We start from the raw sequence: 18,406 nt of genomic DNA, 5'->3' as shown, positions 1-18,406 counted from the left end.
CTATAACTAAGGCCTCCATCTAAAACTTAGGCCTCTATCTAAAACTTAGGTCTTAGGCCTCTGGTGCTCCAAGGCAACAGCCATAATGGAAAAAAAGCTTGATCACTTCCTGGTTCAGTTTGGTATTTCCTGTTGCCGGGGTGGAGTATGGTTTCTGTACGTGCGCGCCGTGTGTACCCTGTCGTTCATGAGGAGGTCCTTGACTATGAAGTTGGCCACCAGAGATTTCAGCGGTGCGGCGAACTGTTCCGGGGCCAGCAGAGCGAGGTGGCCCAGCGTGGTCAGAGGCGTGATCAGCTGCTCCAGGTTAGAGGGGTCCAGGCCTTTGTGCAGGGGCTGGAGCAAAAGTAACAACAACAACAACAGGTTAGGAAAAACCTGATGTCATGTACTCATATTTCTTGCTTATTTGTGGTTGTTGCGTCCGGCCGAGCGGAGTCGCGACCGACCTCAAAGATCTGGGCGAAGTGCGTGTCTCTGTTGGTGAACAAGGCGTGGATGCAGAGGATGGCGTACTTGGCATGGCGAGGGGGCCCGCGCTTGGCTTTGGCCTGCAGTACCGGCAACAAAACACTAGGGGGAGCAAGCAAGAGAGCGCCGTTAAAACTGCATCTGCTCTGGAACAAAAGGAAAGTTCTCAAATCAGCAACATCTGCAATCTGTGATGCCATGTGGATGGATAGATGCCGGGTTATAGACAAATAATAACAATGGAAACTACGCAACCAAATAACTACAACACAGCAAAGATCAACGTACGATTTAATGTGTGGGAAGCTCTCCTCCATCCTGCTGCCCGTGTTCTTGAAGATCTGCAGGGCGGCCTCGGCCACCTTCTCGTCATCCATCTTCAAGCAGCCGAGCAGGAACTCAAAGGTCTCCGCCGAGTGGAACGAGACGGGGTGCGGGAAGGACAGCACCTGAGGGTCGGCGGGGTGGGTGGGGTCACAGTTAAAGAGCCGTCACAATTATTACATTATGGTCTGGTCATTGATTATTTGAGCCGAGCGCAATCACTTTGTCAAATTGTTATTATTCCACAATAATATCTTTCCATTTGAACGTCAAGAATTTACATTTTTAAGAAGAATTTAAGAAATTTTGCATTTCCATTGGTTGGGTTGAGCAATATGCATAAAATGCTCAAAAATACCCCAAAAATTATAAGAAAATGTAATTAAATCATTAATCGTCAAAGTAAAATGTACAATTTGAAAAAAATAAAAATGCACAGTAAACCTAGACGTTAACTCACAGGTTGGGAAATTGCTCATATGCAACTAATAATAACAATAAAAAAATATACCGAGCAATAAACAGTGAACCGGAAAAATAAAACCTAAAACAGGAATATCTCAATTCAACAACATGATAAACGATGAGAAATAAACGTTAATAAAAAAAGCCTGGAAATGAACTGTAAACAGACAACAAAAACAAAAATATATACCAGAGTAAATAAACAAGCAAGAAAGGGTTGGAAATAAACCTCCAGTTTAAGCGGTAAACATTACTCATGTGCAGTAACACATCCACATTTGTGCTTTACCCTGAGGAGCTCCAGCCCCGCCCTGATGGCCTTGTCGGTGGGAATCCCCTCTTCCTCGTCGTCGGCCGTGCCGTCTATAGACTTATTGACCTGGCCGACGAGGGCACTGTGCAAAATAAAACAAATCAAATCAAACATAGACATTTGCGTGTCGGCGTTTTCCAGCCGAGCAGTAGTGGTGGTCGACAGGACGGTATACACACACACGGACGTACCCGATGGATTCCGTGTCGATGTGTACGGGGGCGATCCTCTCCAGCAGGAACTTCACCATTTCCAGGAAGGGGTTGCTGGGCTGCTTGGGGCTTCCAAGCTTTTTAGTGATGTCTCTCTGGGGGGAGAGGACACAGGCACATTTCAGTTCGCCGACGCATAATATTGGATATTATTGGACATTATTGAGGGACAGAATTTGCGCTCAAAATGGCAACCGCTCGGCCGTAGCTTCCGCAACTGGTGATTCAATGGTAAAGCGAGTGAAGATAGGCGGCGGATCGCGTCTGAAATCCCCCAGAAATGTCTCAGTCGCCAACGATAACGTTGTGTTTCGAGTGTACTCACTACGCAGACTTCCGCCTGTTTGCAGGAGCAGGAGGGGCTGACCAGCGTCTCCAGCTGGTCTCGGACCCGCTCGTCGTCCTCCAAAACCTGGGCGAGCTTCTTCACAAAGTCCTGGGCCTTGCCGGGGTCCGGTAAATTCCCTGCGGACATGTGGGATCACGTCTGAATGTTGCCTGTCTTTTAATTGTAATATAACAATAAATAAACAAATATAGCAGAGGAGGGCATATGGCAAAATTTAATTCAAGGACTTTCAAGTACTGCTTAAAGAAATGCACCAATGGCCGATTCTTGACCATTTCCGATTCCCTAAAAGCCTGACCTGCCGATTCCGACCAACTGCGATTCTTTCTAGGAACTATAATGTACAGCATACAAAAAACATTTTTTTAACTCTCTTTCACGGAAAACTCAATTGTATTTGCATCATAAAGCATTGTCTATTAAATAACTTTTACATTTTCTGTGTGAATTTGACCGGCACAGAATCGGCTTTATCTGACACTGATCGGCCAATCGATCGATGCATATCTACCTTTTAAGCGCTATTTTTTCCATTTTCAAGCAAAACAAATACCATTTTTTTTCAATGTGTTTTTAGCAATTAAAATTTAATATAATCTAACTCTCATCATCTATTATTTATATTAGTATATCTATACATCTATTACTAATCCTCATTGTCATCTACTATTCTAGTGTCTACTATTTTAGTGTCTATTTCCAACCATGCTGGATTAAATGTACATTTCATTGGCATCATTTATGACATAAAAGTGTTTCTGGAAATGTTTTATTTCGTGACGATTTGAAGAAAGAAACCAAGGGGAATATCACAGGTTCCCAATGACCATGGTTTTATCTCAAGGACTTTTCAAACACTTCGGCACAAACGGTGCATTCCCCCCCAAAGACTTTTCAAGCACTTTGGCACAAGCAGGGGGGGAGGGGCTCGTTTTAGGGGTTCCGGTACTTAAATTTCTGAGGGGAAAATTCAAGCACCTCAAGGACCGGGTAAGAACCCTTTGAGGGTTTGCGTGTCTGGTCACTTACTTGTGATAACCATGACTTTGGCAAATACAGCCTTGCTGGATGCTTCAGACTGGATAAATGGGGAAAATAACATATAATTATTATATTAATATACACACACACACTATACTTTATACAGTATGTACACACTACTGTATATAACAATATAATACAAATAATATCAAAATAGACCAATGCAATGATCATCTACGGGGCTTACAGGCTCGCGACCATAACATTAAGAGGAGTTACCTTTGGTTGTTTGACCAGGTCAAGTAAGTCTTTGACATTCTGCCTCAATAGCATTTGGCACTTCCACATCTCGTTCACGGCCCTGGAACGAACACACACACACACACACACGTCAAAATACAGTCTACTCTTCTCCAAATAGAAATAAAATTTGTAAATCTTCCAATTATTTTCCGGCGGCTTCCCGGTTTGAAATGACATTTACTTGACAGCGTTGGGGTCCAGGGTGCCGTACAGGTAGTAGAGGCACTTCATCCGCTCTGTGGTTTCCAGGTTGTGAGGAACCATGTACTGGGCGAAGATCCGCTCCACCAGCAACCTGAGAAGGGGAGAGAGAGAGACGGGTCGGGGGAAAGACTAGAACCACACAGCCCCAGGGGAAACAGCCGACCTATCCCTTCAGAGTGAGGAGTCCCAAAGACGTCATTAGAATTGTTCAAATGGGATCTCTCACACACACACACACACACACACACACACACACACACACACACACACACACACACACACACACACACACACACACACACACACACACACACACACACACACACACACACACACACACACACACACACACACAGAACCTTTTCGACCCGAGAAGCTCACGGTCTTCCCCTCCTTTCACCCCGTTCTCCCTCTTCAGGCAGTTTCTAATAATAATGAATGATTGCTAACAGGGCTCATTCTGGTGTTCCAAAATGAAATTGAAGGACTTTGAAGTACTTTTTAAAGCACTTTTTTCACTTTCAAGGACTTCAGGTAAAACAAATCTAATCAATGTTCTGTTTATTAATCATAATAATTAAAATATTATATGATCTTCGTCTCATTGTCTGTTATTTATATTAGTATATTATATACAGTAAATTAGTATATATTTACATTAGTGTATATACATTAGTGTATATATATTATAATATTATAATATTCATTTTTATTTGTATCTCACCTTCATACAAAATTTGCAGCTCAGTGCTTTACAGACATTTTGGAATTAATAATTTAGTCATTATTAATAAATTTAAAGCGAATAGTATTATATATGATATATAAATAATAAATTTTGTCATGTGCTACTGCAGCACAAAAATGGCCATCTTCACGGTATTCCAAGGCTTACATTTCTGAGGACAAAATTCCAGCACCTCAAGGACCTGGTAAGAATCCTGTCGCTTACACTGCAAGCTGCAGATGGCTGCAAAGGCCATCGCTACCACATAAACAACGCCGTAATTCAGGGTTGTTTATTTTATGGCGTTGCTCTGGACACCCTGCAACTCCGTGGAGGACCCATATATGTCAAGTGCCTTGCTCGAAGGCATGACTGCCCCCGACCGGCCGATTCTGCAGGAAACCGCGTTTTGCAGCCACACACCTGTCGTCGATGCTGTTCTGGTAGTAGATGTGCAGCAGCTTGTCTTTGACCCAGGCGATCTTTTTGCACGCCTCCCGCCCTCCCTCTTTCTGCAAGGAGTACCTCTTGTACAGGGAGGCCAGGCCCATCATCGCCTCCTTGCGTACGCGCCACTGAAGAAGACAGACAGAAGGGGTTTTATCTCAAACGGTTCAAGCGGTCGAATCAGCACAACGATTGATGACAGCCATTTAAAGAGTTGACAGAAAAATCATAAAACATAAAAAAAATAACTAAAAATACATACGGCTCAACTTACCCGCTTATCCAATGTTCTTTCCTTTACGATATTGAGCAGGGCGTCATTGACCAAAGTCAGGTCTTTCTTGGCAGCAGTTACTATAGAAACGATAACATCGTGGCGGATGGCCTCCTCCGGGTCATGTGATCTGACCTTCAGGTACTCTGGAGAGGAAGAAAAGAAATGTTCAGAAGACGTACGTTGAAGACGTGGCAATCGGCAAGGAAATCGTACTACAAGATTCTTCCAGGCATGAATATGGGAAATATATAGAAATGTTTACAATTACAACTAAGGGGGATGTAAATGGTTCGAACCCCATCTGTTGTTTTTACCTCTTTTGGGGCGGTCCAAGTCTTCATTATGGGGGTCAGACCCCACCAAATACCCCCGTAAATCAAACTATGCCCTCATATATAGATTTCCTTTTTCTATACTTATAGAATACGGCACCGTGTGCGCGCTGTCCTTTCAGCACCACAATTGCGGAGAGGAGACGGATGTTCTAAATTCGTTCTATACTGGGTTTTGGGCTCGGCCTACAGCCAAAACATTCACCTGTTATTATAATATATTATAATAATTTCATAATTTAATTTGTAGTTTTAACGCAGTGTCTGAAAATGAAACCATTTTGCCGAATCAACAATTCATTTCTTCGCGTGCATTTGCGAATGTCGGCCCAAATAAATGAATGAATTAATTAATCATGATTAATGAGTCATTCAGTGATAAAAAGGCAAGAGAACTGCCAGGTTTTACGCGTACACTATGACCGTCTGACACAGCGCCATGATGACAAAGCGGCGTCTGAGACGAAACCTTAGTTCGCTACGCGGCTCATATGTGGGATGTGCGTCCATTTATGGGGCAGGACAGGAGGCAGTTTGATCATCATGGGATCAAAAAATTATATCTACGATCGGCCTGCCTGGGTATTCTTAGAAAGCGAAACACCAACGTTTAAAAAAAATACGATTTTCGATTGTACACGGACACAGTCGACAGTCGGTAAATTATAACAGTCGACATAATTTTACATCCCAAATAATGATATATTATTAACTTCTATGTCATTTGACTGCAGTTAAAAGTCTAAGACGCATCATTTTTTCTCCGTTTTGGTCTTCAGTAGGGGGGGGGTCACGATTCTCTAAATCCACGATTCGATTTGAATATATGGGGTTTTTTTCAGCGCTGTGCCATTCTTAGACTTTCAAGCTAAGCTAAGTAACTTTGAGTCCAGTCACATTAAATCATTATAAAAAATTTATTTTTTTGTAGTGGAATAAATATAAACAAAATATTTCATACAATTTTAAAGATAAAATAAAGGCTTGGGAGCCCTAAGAGTCGCTCTTTTCAATGAGCTGCTGACGCAAGTGCGTCTCTTCTTCTCCGTGCTCTCTACATTCTTCTCTAATCTGACTTTTTTCCGAATTGTACTCATATCACAGCATCATGTTCTGTTTAACATTATTAGCTTGTCTTTTATTATCATATTATCATATCCATAACGTTAACTACTCTTATGGAGCGTGTACCGGTGCATAGCAGCACTTCTCACAAGCTGCCGTTCTCTGTTCTGCCCTCTCAAGTGGACAAATCAAGTCGAAATATTGTAAAATATCATATTTTATTGAACCGGAGCGCACTTTTTCTTTAAATTATCAGAAGGTACAAGCCGCCAACTCCGGCGCCTGCGGCCCGTGCTTCGGTTCGCCTACCAAGGCGCCGCTTTGCGGTTCTTTTTCAGATCACGTTACATTATCACTTTTATTTTGTCTCGGCGGTCAAGATCCACGTCAGACAATATTACCCACAAACAAAAATAGAGGGAGCATCGCGAACCTGCTTGTGATGTCCAAGTTTTTGAAATCGAACGCTCATTTAGATTGATTTTCGATTTAGAATCTGAATCGTGACACCCTGAGTCTTCAGTCCACACAGAGCTTAAAACTTGCCCACGCGTCAGGTGTGCGCAACGGCCGACGACTAGTTTGTTTACCTGTGGTCAGTATTGTACCATTGTACTGTAAGTAATTACATTCGTTTGCTGTGTCTCCATTTAAATTTTAAAAGTGTGTCCAACTTTGGGAATAGTGCCAATACAGTACTGTGTATAAGTATTATGATCGCTGACGGCGTAACCTGAATTGACCTCCGGGGAATAATAAAATGTTAGCTTTGTCGTCAGAGTTCCTCTGTTTGTCTCATGTTTTGGACGTGTTGAGAAGCTTGAATGACTGAAGTTGTTAACTGCATAACTGTAACACCGCTTCTTCGCGCTTGTAAACAAAATAAGTAAACCTGTCCCGTTGCTGCCGCTGCGGGTTTCCATGCACACGTGCATGAAAGAAATGGAAGCGGCGTTTTTGGCGTTTGAGTGTGGACGGCCGACTTTTTGGAAACGCCGTGAGAACAACAGTGCGGGCCGAAAACGTTTTTGACACAGACTGTTTTTTAAAAATTTGATAAATAATAATTTTAATAAAACGGATGCATTCGCGTGGACGTGGCCTATATGTAAATAAAAGAAAAAAAAGGATTCTTGCCGTCATCGTATCGATACGATATCATGGCGAAAAATATTGGGTTACTACTGTATGCTGCATCCCATTTTCTTTTTCCTCTCCTTACCCCTTGCAGAGGGTAGGAACAGACGACCATCACGCCGCCGCAACAAGTATACTTTCAGCTTCGGTTCAAGAGTGGTGATGAACTCATAATTTCATCAATTTATTCATTATATTATCCTTTAAAATACAAACAAAATCAACCTCTTTGCCGGCACACCGCAGCAGGTTTATGTTCTGGCTGCACCGCGTTGAGGCGCAAACAGAGCTTATTTGGTTGCAGACTTGGTCTTCGACCGTACGCCGTTTACCTGTCAGGGGTTTGGCCAGATCGGGATGGTTGACGAGACAGTGGCTGGCGAACTTAACACACTCCAGCCTGACGGGCACGTGGATGTCGTTGAACCTTCGGGGGGACGCAAACAAAACATGTTACCACAACTTCCAACGCCCTCCGTCCTCTCAGGCACGGCTGGGAGACATGGGCAAAGACAAAAGTCACAATATTTTTGACAATGATGTTGATTTTTGGGATGGACATTAGTACTAATAAAAGATACTTACACACAAGGAAATAGTTAAGTCACAATCATTAGTAATGTGGATAAGATCAAGCATGTGGAGGCCAATGATTCTACGAATTTCAGAAAATGCCATTTCTTCACTGAATGCCGCCTTAAAGACAACATTTGACAAAATGTGGATATTACGAGAACCAAAACCACAGACGATATCTTATACGTCTCTTATCACAACATACGATATGAGCGATATAATGTCAATAAATTGGCCAGCCCTGTCATCAGGCGGAATAGTCGTGGAACCCTATTGCGCTCACGGATTAGAAGTCAATAATGATAGGATTGCGCCGGTTGTGCCTTTAAAGGTTAAAGACTCCCACGACTTCCAACCAGCGCCTCTTACGCCAAACACCGGCGAGTCCGACTCTGCTTACCTGCCCAGGTAGCACAGCCAGAGGGGCCGGTTCTGCGACGCCAACTCCGAGTCCTTGGCGCCGAACATCTTAGCCAGCAGCTTCACCACCTGCAGCCTCTCGTCGTTGTCGTTGCTCTGCAGAGGGGGGGGGGAGAGACACAGACACGGAAGGATAAGGGGGAAGGACCGGCATTTCCTATCAAAACATTGCTTCAAACAGACCGGTTTTTGCAAAGATGAGCGCGCCAGAGCGAACGAGGTGTCCCTCGGGGGGAAAGAGAGAGACGATGAGGAAGGAAACATAAGATCTCTTCGGGGATTTTAGGGGGAAAGAGGAGAGAAAAAAAAGAGGGCGCGAAAGATTGGTTTGTGAAGGGAGGGATAGATTTTGATCGTGGCTATCATTGTGTTGCGGCGGCCGTGATGTACGTGCCCTTCAAGCTGTTAATGAGCGTTATCCATCAGCGGGAAGCCTTTATGAGACGCGGCGGAGGCAACATTATGCAGAGTGGCTGCTTCCGCCCGTCTCCGGAGAATGCGCCATCGACAAAGATTCGAAGGAGCTCGTACCGCCGAGACATTATCAACGGCTCTGTATCTGGACGACCGGTTATATAGTCCAAATCTCATCGCTAACAAAGTGCTGAGATGTGAAATGAAACAAACATAACAGATTTTTATATATATATATATATATATATATATATCCCCCCCCTCTTTTAATTTGAAATGTGTTAAAACAAGTGCTGTTTAATTAATAAACTACAATGGGTAAAAGAGGAAATGACCAGTGTCTGCAGTTCAGAGTAGGTGTTTAAAATAAACACGTAAATAAATCAATAGATCCGTAGTCACATAATTTTATTGGATTTTAAAATTGACTTGCTACTCCATTCATTAATTTGGTGATTTTGAGATTAATTTGGTGATTCTGTTTTTAAATATGACGAAGCCTTAAGATTAATCGGAGAAATTTATGCAATATTTTAAAATCTATCTGTCTTTCTGTGTGTGTGTGTATATGTGTATGTATATATATATATATATATATATATATATATATATATATGTATATGTATGTATATACATATATATATATATATATATGTATATATATATATATATATATATAGGGCTTTCAAAAAATTAAAATAATTAATTGTGCTTAATAACACAATACTGGTGCGATTAGTCAGAATTTTTTTAATTTACTCAAATTCGATTTGAGTAAATTAAAAACGATAAGAACGATTTTTCAATCAATTTCAAAGTAGTGCATCGACATCAATATTAACAGTATACTGTATACACACACACAGAAAATTACTGACTTCACTGGCTCTCAATCTTAAAAAAAATAATAATAATAAAAATCAATGTATAATAAGAATATCAAAACAAATAAACTGTGTGTGTGTGTGTGTGTGTGTGTGTGTGTACCTTCAGTTTGAACTCGAGCTGCGGCAGCACAGTCAGCAGCAGGTGGCAGTCGATGCTGTAAAGCTCCCGGATGAGGTCGAAGACGTGCTCCGACAGGTCACTGATCGACGTCTTCCCCAATATCAACACCTGATTGAAAAACTGGACCAGAAACAGCGAGGGGGGGGGGGTCATGAGTAAAACACATACACAGCACATACAGTATCAACTACATTCCTAGGCTCTTTGATTTTTGTAGGGATATACACAATAACAGTCCGGAGGAAAAGGAGCGTTAATGATAATAATCTCACACTCAATTGATCCCTAGCCAAGCTATGCAGATACTATATCACAGCCACTGTAATAAGAAATTAAATATTGTCTGGCATTATTGTTAAAATTGTGATGAGCTTGGCGAGGGAGGAACTTTATCCATCCCCGGAGGGAAATTGCACACATCCCAACAAGCGCCAAATAATTAAAGACAAATTTTAAAAAAGAAGTAAAAAAAACAAACTATAATTCAAACTTTTTTTTTCTAACCTACTTTTTTTTTTTATATAACAATTAACCCGTAAATGTTTAGCGATCTTAAAGGATGAACCATGGCCATGTGATCCACTTTGTGACACTTGCTGCTTCTTCATTGTCATCTTCCCTGTGTCACATGCGAATTACAATAAAAAAATAAAATAAAATAAAAAAAAATAAAAAAATAAATAATTTAAAGCGTGAGCGCAGCCCTGGAAACGATCCAAGCCTTACACTTGCTTGAGGATTGTGTGCCGCGAGTTAAGATGGGTCGACCCGATTCAGTTCATCTAGTTCAATTAGAAGACCGTGGAAATTAACTATTCATCGAAAGAAAGGCACTTAAGACCAAAAGGTGACACATGACAAATTTGCATCGCATCTCTATTAATATATATATTCATATATTATATAATAGTAATTATTCACAGTAAATAGAGTCATCACAATGCCTGGTGCTGCCACCTGTGAATGACATCATACGCTACAGCACCAATGGTCGTGTCTGGTAAAGGCACCTTTTTTCCCCCGTTTTCACCAAACATAGCATCATTATACAAATATGTGAAACCCGGGTACTTCCCGTCCACACACAGTTGTTTGATCAGATTTGCATGGATGCGAGTGGAACACCGCGCCTTACGTTGGTGATGTAGGGCTCGATGGCCTGAGCCGTCCTCTTCAGCAGAGCTTTGGCCAGGTCGTACGCCTGCTTATTCAGATTCTGGACAGAGGAGGGAAAGGAGTGGGGAGGGAAATCAAAAAAGGGAGCAGACACTGCTGCACACATGGGACAACACAATGACACAGTGACATGTGGATTTAAAGATGAGAGAACAGTGCCGGGCGATAAAATGCTAACGATGACAAATCTGTGCAAAACACCATTACGATAATGTCTTACACAGATTTGTTCATTTATAGAAGTGGCAACGATGAGCCAATCAATTTGGACAATCGAAAGCTGACCTTTCACCTCTAGGCAATTACATTAGTCGATACAGAGAGAAAGTAAAATGAGCAACTCTGGGGAGAAGGAGAAAGACGATGTATCATGGACAAAATTTAATGAGAGACATCCATAGTTTGGCGTTTTTTTTTGTATATTTAACTTCGGACCCAAAGCAGACGGTAAATATCCATTGTGTAAAATATGTAAACGAGACATGCTGACGAAGACGGACAAGACAACAAATTATTAGTATTATTATTTCTTTAGAAAAAATGTAGATCAAAATAAATATGTCAAGGAGGCACTTGTGTTTATTTTGGGAAATTTAATTTCACCAATAAATGTGTTGATGTTAATGTATAAAATACATCACGGCAAACAACTTTCTCCTCATGAAAAACAATTTAAGCATAAAAGAAATTGTGATTTTTATGTATATCGCGATAAATTGGTATGATATATTTGATCATGATAACATTTTCGGCCGTATCGCCCGGCGCTACAGCAGAATCCTATTTGGGCTTGCAGGAGACACTGAACCCTCCGTACCTGCTGTATCGCTTCTCACCTGCAGGGGTCTCATTGAATGACGGGTCATGGGGAGAGGACTTTGGGAAGTGTTGAGCACTGGTTTAATTGTACTTAACAGGCACCATCAAATCGCCTCTCGGGAGGGTGCCTCTGTCGCCGAGAAGCCTCGGAGACGAAAGCCAACGCCATGCTATGGTGCTGCATTTTCGAGTGCATCTGTGTGTCAGTGTATGACGGCTGCTCTAAGTGTCACGAGAGCTGGGACAAATGGACTACAATTGATATCAGTGATTGGATGCCTTGGTGTATTATCCAACTAATAAAGGAGGGAATGTCTGCTGGTCTGTCTATATGTCCTTTGTTTATCTCAACAACCGTTCATCCGAACTACTTAACACTCGACAGGTGTATTGTGGGGACCCAAGGACGTGCAGCGTCCAATTAGGTGCAATTTGGACACGTGACACATGTAATATTAATACACTTAATACACAGAGAGCAATACACAGTGAGTCAGCGGGGGACGGGGCTTCCCGTGAGAAACAGCGAGCCATTTTTCTTTTTCCATACTGACGAGCCCCAAAACTACGCGTGACCATCGGTGGTTGGCGAGCGTCATTGCGTTACGTGGCGCCACATCGGGACGCTTCCGTCCGCGACGACCGGCGAGAAGTACGTTTGTTGCCGGCGGTCAGAGCGGTTACCTTGTGCGCGGGGACCAGGTTGACGAGCACGGTGTCCAGCAGCTCCTGCGACACAGTGTCTCCCTCGCAGATGATGGAGCTCATCAGGTCCACCATGTGCATGTGCACCTTCTGGTCGTGGCCGTTGCTGCGGAAACGGGGGTTGGCGGAGGGCCGAGTGTCAAAAGTGACATTGCAGATGGCGTGGCCTAATGTGGCCTTGGCTTCATGACGGGGGCGTATTTAAAAAAAACGCTCAGTGTCTGACGGGTGAGTGTGTATTGGGTGCGACACGCTGACTCACTCAAGTGCCGAGCGGTCGCATTATCATGAGAATGGGAGAAAAATCGGCAAAAAACGTGACGCGATGGAAGAGATTGCAAAGTTGGGTTGCTTGTTACGGGTGATCTTAAAGTGGCAATCCATAAAATCCCCGCGACAAACAAGGGAAACAGCATAAGGAGGAGCACTTGTATAACACAAATACATTTAATGCCTTGAAATGTATCTCCTTTAAGTTTTAAAAAAAAGTCTTAAGGTTTTCAACCAAAAACCTTTGGGATAGCCACTTTAACTGCGATGGGCCCTTTTCTGAAATGGGACAAGCTCAAAATAAATATCTCTCGGCTGATGTATTTGCAAGCGGAGGAAATAGAGGAAAAAAATTAACCGGAATCCACCTTAATAGAGGTCACTGTAACAAACAAACCATAGAACCGTTTAGCCTCTGGAGTTCCAAAATCTACAGCAGCCACCACCGCACGGTAGCCTGGGTTTAGAGCTGCACACCCAAATATTTACTTTCATTAAGGATCGAAATGCATGTCAAGAATTGCCGCTCACAACAGGATCTAATTGCGGCCCGTTATAACACTTCGGCATTGAGAACCCAACTAAATAAGGCTTGTGTATAATGTGGCTGATGGCGCATTCAACATAGAAGGTAGTTTTATTCAAGGTTCTGTTCTACCGAAACGGGAAGGTTATTGGATAGATTTGTGTTAAGGGGACGGCTGCGTTTACTAGTCTCATTACTTCCCACTCACTGGGGGAGGGGACACACACACACACACACACACACACACACACACACACACACACACACACACACACACACACACACACACACACACACACACACACACACACACACACACACACACACCGTGGAAAGCCGAGCTCTGCAAGCCCTCGCCTGATGCAAAGCTTTGCGCCTGCACAACCTTGATACACGGACACGCTCGCACACTGAATTCTGTTCAAATGGCTTAGTGCCCAAATACTCTGCTGCAGAAAGTATCCCTTGGGGTTTTGCTCAGCAAAGTCAAAAGAAGAGAGAGAGAAAAATATGTAATGAAGAGCAAAAGAGGATAGGAGGGGGGGGGGGGGGACGACCCTCTCTTACTTGATGACTTGGAAGAGAGCCCTGTACAGCTGGGTGAAGATCTCGTTGCTGTCCTCCAGCTCAAAGCAGATGTTGTAGGACTTGACCCACGCTATGTTCTGGACGTGAGACACAGGATGACACATGGTGCAGTTGGTGAATACCCTCAATTCTTACACCGATGACAAATTGGACATGGACGGACAACTGGCTATAATGACGGACAGCGCATGACGTGCAATTATGACTTCGATGTTCGGACAATCTCCATTAATGCAGCCTGTTCCTCTTTTGGTGGATGGATGATTTTTACATTTTTTTTTAAAGATTAACACTTTGTTTCAGTCACGTTTGAAAAGACCTGGACAGAGACCTGTATGGGACCTGTATATACGTACATGTATATGTGTGGTGTGTGTGTGTGTGTGTGTATATATGTGTGTGTGTGTGTGTGTGTGTGTGTGTGTGTGTGTGTGTGTGTGTGTGTGTGTATAGATGTATGTACGTCATCAGGAACCAGCTAATGTTCATGGGCTGTGGCTGCCAAAGACATTGAAAATGCTGTTGGATCTCCTCTATCACCTCCTTTATAAATAATTTACCATCATTGTTTCCCATACATTGATTCATTCTTTTGGCCCATCACATATTTATTTCCTTTTTTTTTTTTAACAATTTAAAATGGGTAAAATATTATTTCATTATGGAGCTGCGTGCAACGCATTAATTTGCTCAGCCCCTCCTTGCCCCACTCTCTCTCACCACACCATCTGTTAATAGCCCCTCCTGTCTGTGCACACTCTGAATCAAACATGATCATGCGTGGGACGTTTTGGGTCTGGTACCGAAACCCGGTACCGCTATGGCACCGGTTCCTATACAATTGGTATCTACCGGACCGAATCGCAACACAGATTTCGGTGCCTCATCTCGGTGCCGTGGCCAAGCTGCTGAGTAAAATATCCGCCCTCCGGTGTTCCGAAACCACGCTCACTAAAGATTATTGTTTGGAGCGCGCCGCTTGAAATCCTCTGTATTCCTCTGTATGACACGCAGCTGCTTTCCTCTCCCGTGCGACTCGCCTTCTAACTTTTGGTTGAGGGCCAAACAGCAGCGGTGCTTGTCAATATCACATTATGGTCGCTTAGCCAATCACATAAAAGAGGCGGGTAGTAAAAGTTTTCACTACCAAATAACGTTACCTAACATGTTACATAACATGTAACATGTGAAAAGTTTAGGAAAAGTAATTAAGGACAAATAGGTTTAGTTCATAAAAAAAAAAATCAAAAACATAGCCCAATCTTATTTTTTAAGAGATATACAAATAAGAATAACAAAAAAATAGCCCCTGATCGTGGGTCAAAAACACAAGTATGTTTTGGGTCCTCCGTGCGTCCTCCAAAGCCTGTCTCCCTCTCCATGCTTGATGGAGACATTGGCGAGGGAGCGATCCCTCCCCCCTCCCTCTAATACCACAAATAGAATCTAATTCTGTGGGAAACACTGCCCTTACATTTCATGCCCAATCCATTTTGCATCAGGAATGAAAGAACAAGTACTTCTCTCTCTACAGTTGGACACTTCACACTGTGCATCCATCTAAATCATACTTATTTAAGGGAAAACTTAAATCTAATTGAGCATACATGCTGGAGTGTGCTCTTAATACGGGGCTAATGAAATGAGACGTCTCAAACACCTACCTCAAGCAGGTAGAAGTATCTGTTGAACTGAGCACATTTGGTGTCCTCCAGTCCTTTTAGCTGCCTGGTGATAAACATGAAGATGTCCTGGAAGACAGGAAACCGATACCATCAGCAACAGGCGCAAAGACGATGTTAGTCACTTGTCAAGCTTGGTGGATGTTAACGAGGTGACACATTGGGGGGAAAAGGAAAAAACAGCCACGGGGTAGGAAAACACGATTCTTGTGCTTAAATGAACGGCTTTTCGAAGCGATACTGAACTAGCGTGAAGGACGAGAGAATTAACCGAATACTTAAAAAACATTACATATCAGGGCTGGCAGCGTTTCGGACAAAGCAGGACATCACTGAAAAACAAACTGCTTGGGTACAGATAAAGGGATTTCAATTGCGAAACTCATTGCTGCGCTCGCCGCCGATTAGCTGATGAATGAATGAATATGCTCTCAGAAGCCCTGGTGAAAATAACTGCAAAAGATGCATTTCTCACAGCCAGTCAGCGAAAAGGGAAAACACTAAACGTTTGGCTGTGGCAGTTCTGCACACCATTGTAAACCATGAGCTGCTTCGACAGATAAACACAATCAAAAATAGCCCGACACAAAACAAGATAGGGAGGGGGAAAATCAGAGCAGGGAAAATAAAACACTTCATTTCAAAATGCTGACGGCGACCAATGTCGGGAACATCTGCCTCTGTGAAATTTCTAAATCATTTCTTAAACTAAAACTTTTCCAGCAGCACCATGGGCAGCAATATTAAGACGCTCTTAAGAGCGGCCTGCTTCAAGAGCTGTTTTGGGGAACGCATGTTAATGGCACACAGTGCCTCAATGACAATTATAATAAATCTAGGGTAGTTCCACGGGTACCTTTAGTTTATCCGGGGAAGTGTAGGGAGCCTCTGGGGCATAGATCCTGAAAATGTCTGCCAGGCAGCAGGCCACCAGCAGACGCACGTCCTTGTCTGGGTGCTTGAGGAAGAAGTCTGAAGCCAGGTGGAGGGCAAGGTTCAAATAGAGCTTCTTCTCTTCCTCCGAGTCCTGGTCCATGTCCATGAAGGTTTTCACCACCATCTAGGGCAGAGAGCAGAGCAGCTCGATGGACTATCACTGAGAATGCTTGTTATTCTTTCTTTACTTATTGTTTCTTATGCATGTATTTATTTATTTTTTTTAAATCACGTCCTGTTTTGTGTCGATTTCTGTGTGAATATAAAAGTAACGGTCTAAGGTGGAAAACTTGTGCAAGAATTGCACTGATGTGTATCATATTGAATTATATGTTTTCATGTATATCATTTTAAAGCAGTCTCTAGTTGTTGTTTTTTTAAATGAAACTAACAAATAATTCAGAACTTCTAGGTCATCTAATTATTAGTTTAGACTAAAATATATTATAATTGCAATCCAATTGTAAAAAAATATATATATATTATAATACTAATGAATAAAAGCATTGAACTTTTGATTTTAAATGCCAGCATTTTAAAGCCATGTGCTTACAGGGTATAATAGAATAGCAATCACAGTGAAGCTTGATTGATAATTCATTTTATATATAAGGTGAAATATGGGTGGCTATTTGTATATATTTGACAATTTTATATTTTTACTTCAGTGTTGTTTTTATTCTATATTTACAATTATACAAACCCCACCACAAGAAATGTTCCTTGTATAGGTAAATACCTAGCAAATAAAACAAATTCTAATAAAAACAGATACCGTTTAAAATTCCCCATTTTATTGTGATTATTAGGATGTGAACCTGCAATAAGGCTAAGACCCATTTACAACGCAGGATAGAATGCCACGATGGAAGCAGTGGCACCATGTCAAAACTTACCTTCAGTCGACGGACCATCTCTTCTTTGGAGATCTTGTCGGCGATCTCCTTGACCCCCGGGGGGTAGGTCACCTTCCCATCTGCGGCTCGAGCTTTAGAGTGAGCCATGCTCTCAGCTCTTCACTGCCTGCAGGAGAAAGCAGCGGAACAATAACGACACTGGTGACGGGCCTCAGACTGGTGTAGGGCCTTCATCCCATCTACTTCACACTTGGCAGGTGTATTGCTGGGGACCCAAGGAAATTTCGTGCAATTTGGAGACGTAACACGTGTCATATTCATAAGCTTTCAATAAACAGCGAGCCAGCGGGGGGCGGTGCTCTGCAACTAAGTTACTAAGAATGTCTTTCCCCGGGCAGTTTCATCTTCCATTGTGGAACACAGGACTGAATCATTGACATTTTCAGACCTGTGCAGAGATGTTAGGAGTGGCATGTGCTCAAAAAATAAAGAATAAAAAATAAAATATAAAAAGAAAAGGCACATGGACCCCCAGCTCCGGTTCTAAGCGAGTGAGTGAGGAAAGTGTTCTTGTTACGCACAGTGTTTTGTTTCGTTCCATAAGGAAACGAGGGGGCACGGTGGAGCGCAGATCACAGGTGCCCTGTGATGGTGACATCGAGGAGCCTGTGGTCTGCGCTCCGCTGTGCGCACATCACGGGCGCAGCGAGGTAACGTTCCTAATAAACATGCATGCCAATATATGAAAAAATATATAGAATAAATAAACAAATAAATAAATAAATAGATAAAAAACGTGCCTGACAAAAAAGGGCACCATGG

The 18,406-nt window shown here is 42.5% G+C and overlaps 1 protein-coding gene across 1 annotated transcript in view; it reads right to left on the bottom strand.

Annotated features, from left to right (window-relative positions):
* The window catches only part of pds5b (PDS5 cohesin associated factor B), a 54,713-nt gene that overhangs the window by 15,982 nt on the left and 20,325 nt on the right, over positions 1 to 18,406 (bottom strand). Inside the window, exons 2-21 of the mRNA XM_080013299.1 lie at positions 17,624 to 17,750; positions 16,648 to 16,851; positions 15,774 to 15,860; positions 14,089 to 14,186; positions 12,705 to 12,831; positions 11,161 to 11,241; positions 10,005 to 10,145; positions 8,584 to 8,699; positions 7,940 to 8,034; positions 5,071 to 5,216; positions 4,773 to 4,924; positions 3,600 to 3,713; positions 3,395 to 3,476; positions 3,164 to 3,212; positions 2,111 to 2,250; positions 1,765 to 1,880; positions 1,550 to 1,655; positions 760 to 920; positions 450 to 573; positions 178 to 336 (exon numbers count right to left, since the gene is read on the bottom strand). Of these exons, the coding sequence (XP_079869425.1) occupies positions 178 to 336; positions 450 to 573; positions 760 to 920; positions 1,550 to 1,655; positions 1,765 to 1,880; positions 2,111 to 2,250; positions 3,164 to 3,212; positions 3,395 to 3,476; positions 3,600 to 3,713; positions 4,773 to 4,924; positions 5,071 to 5,216; positions 7,940 to 8,034; positions 8,584 to 8,699; positions 10,005 to 10,145; positions 11,161 to 11,241; positions 12,705 to 12,831; positions 14,089 to 14,186; positions 15,774 to 15,860; positions 16,648 to 16,851; positions 17,624 to 17,731 (2,406 nt within the window). The 5' untranslated portion in view covers positions 17,732 to 17,750. The remainder of the gene's footprint in view (positions 1 to 177; positions 337 to 449; positions 574 to 759; positions 921 to 1,549; positions 1,656 to 1,764; positions 1,881 to 2,110; positions 2,251 to 3,163; positions 3,213 to 3,394; positions 3,477 to 3,599; positions 3,714 to 4,772; positions 4,925 to 5,070; positions 5,217 to 7,939; positions 8,035 to 8,583; positions 8,700 to 10,004; positions 10,146 to 11,160; positions 11,242 to 12,704; positions 12,832 to 14,088; positions 14,187 to 15,773; positions 15,861 to 16,647; positions 16,852 to 17,623; positions 17,751 to 18,406) is intronic.

The sequence above is a fragment of the Zeus faber genome (genome assembly GCF_960531495.2).
Source record: "Zeus faber genome assembly, chromosome: 14".
Lineage (NCBI taxonomy): Eukaryota > Metazoa > Chordata > Actinopteri > Zeiformes > Zeidae > Zeus > Zeus faber.
Note: the sequence above shows the minus strand (reverse complement) of the source record. Positions and strands in the feature narration are given on the sequence as shown.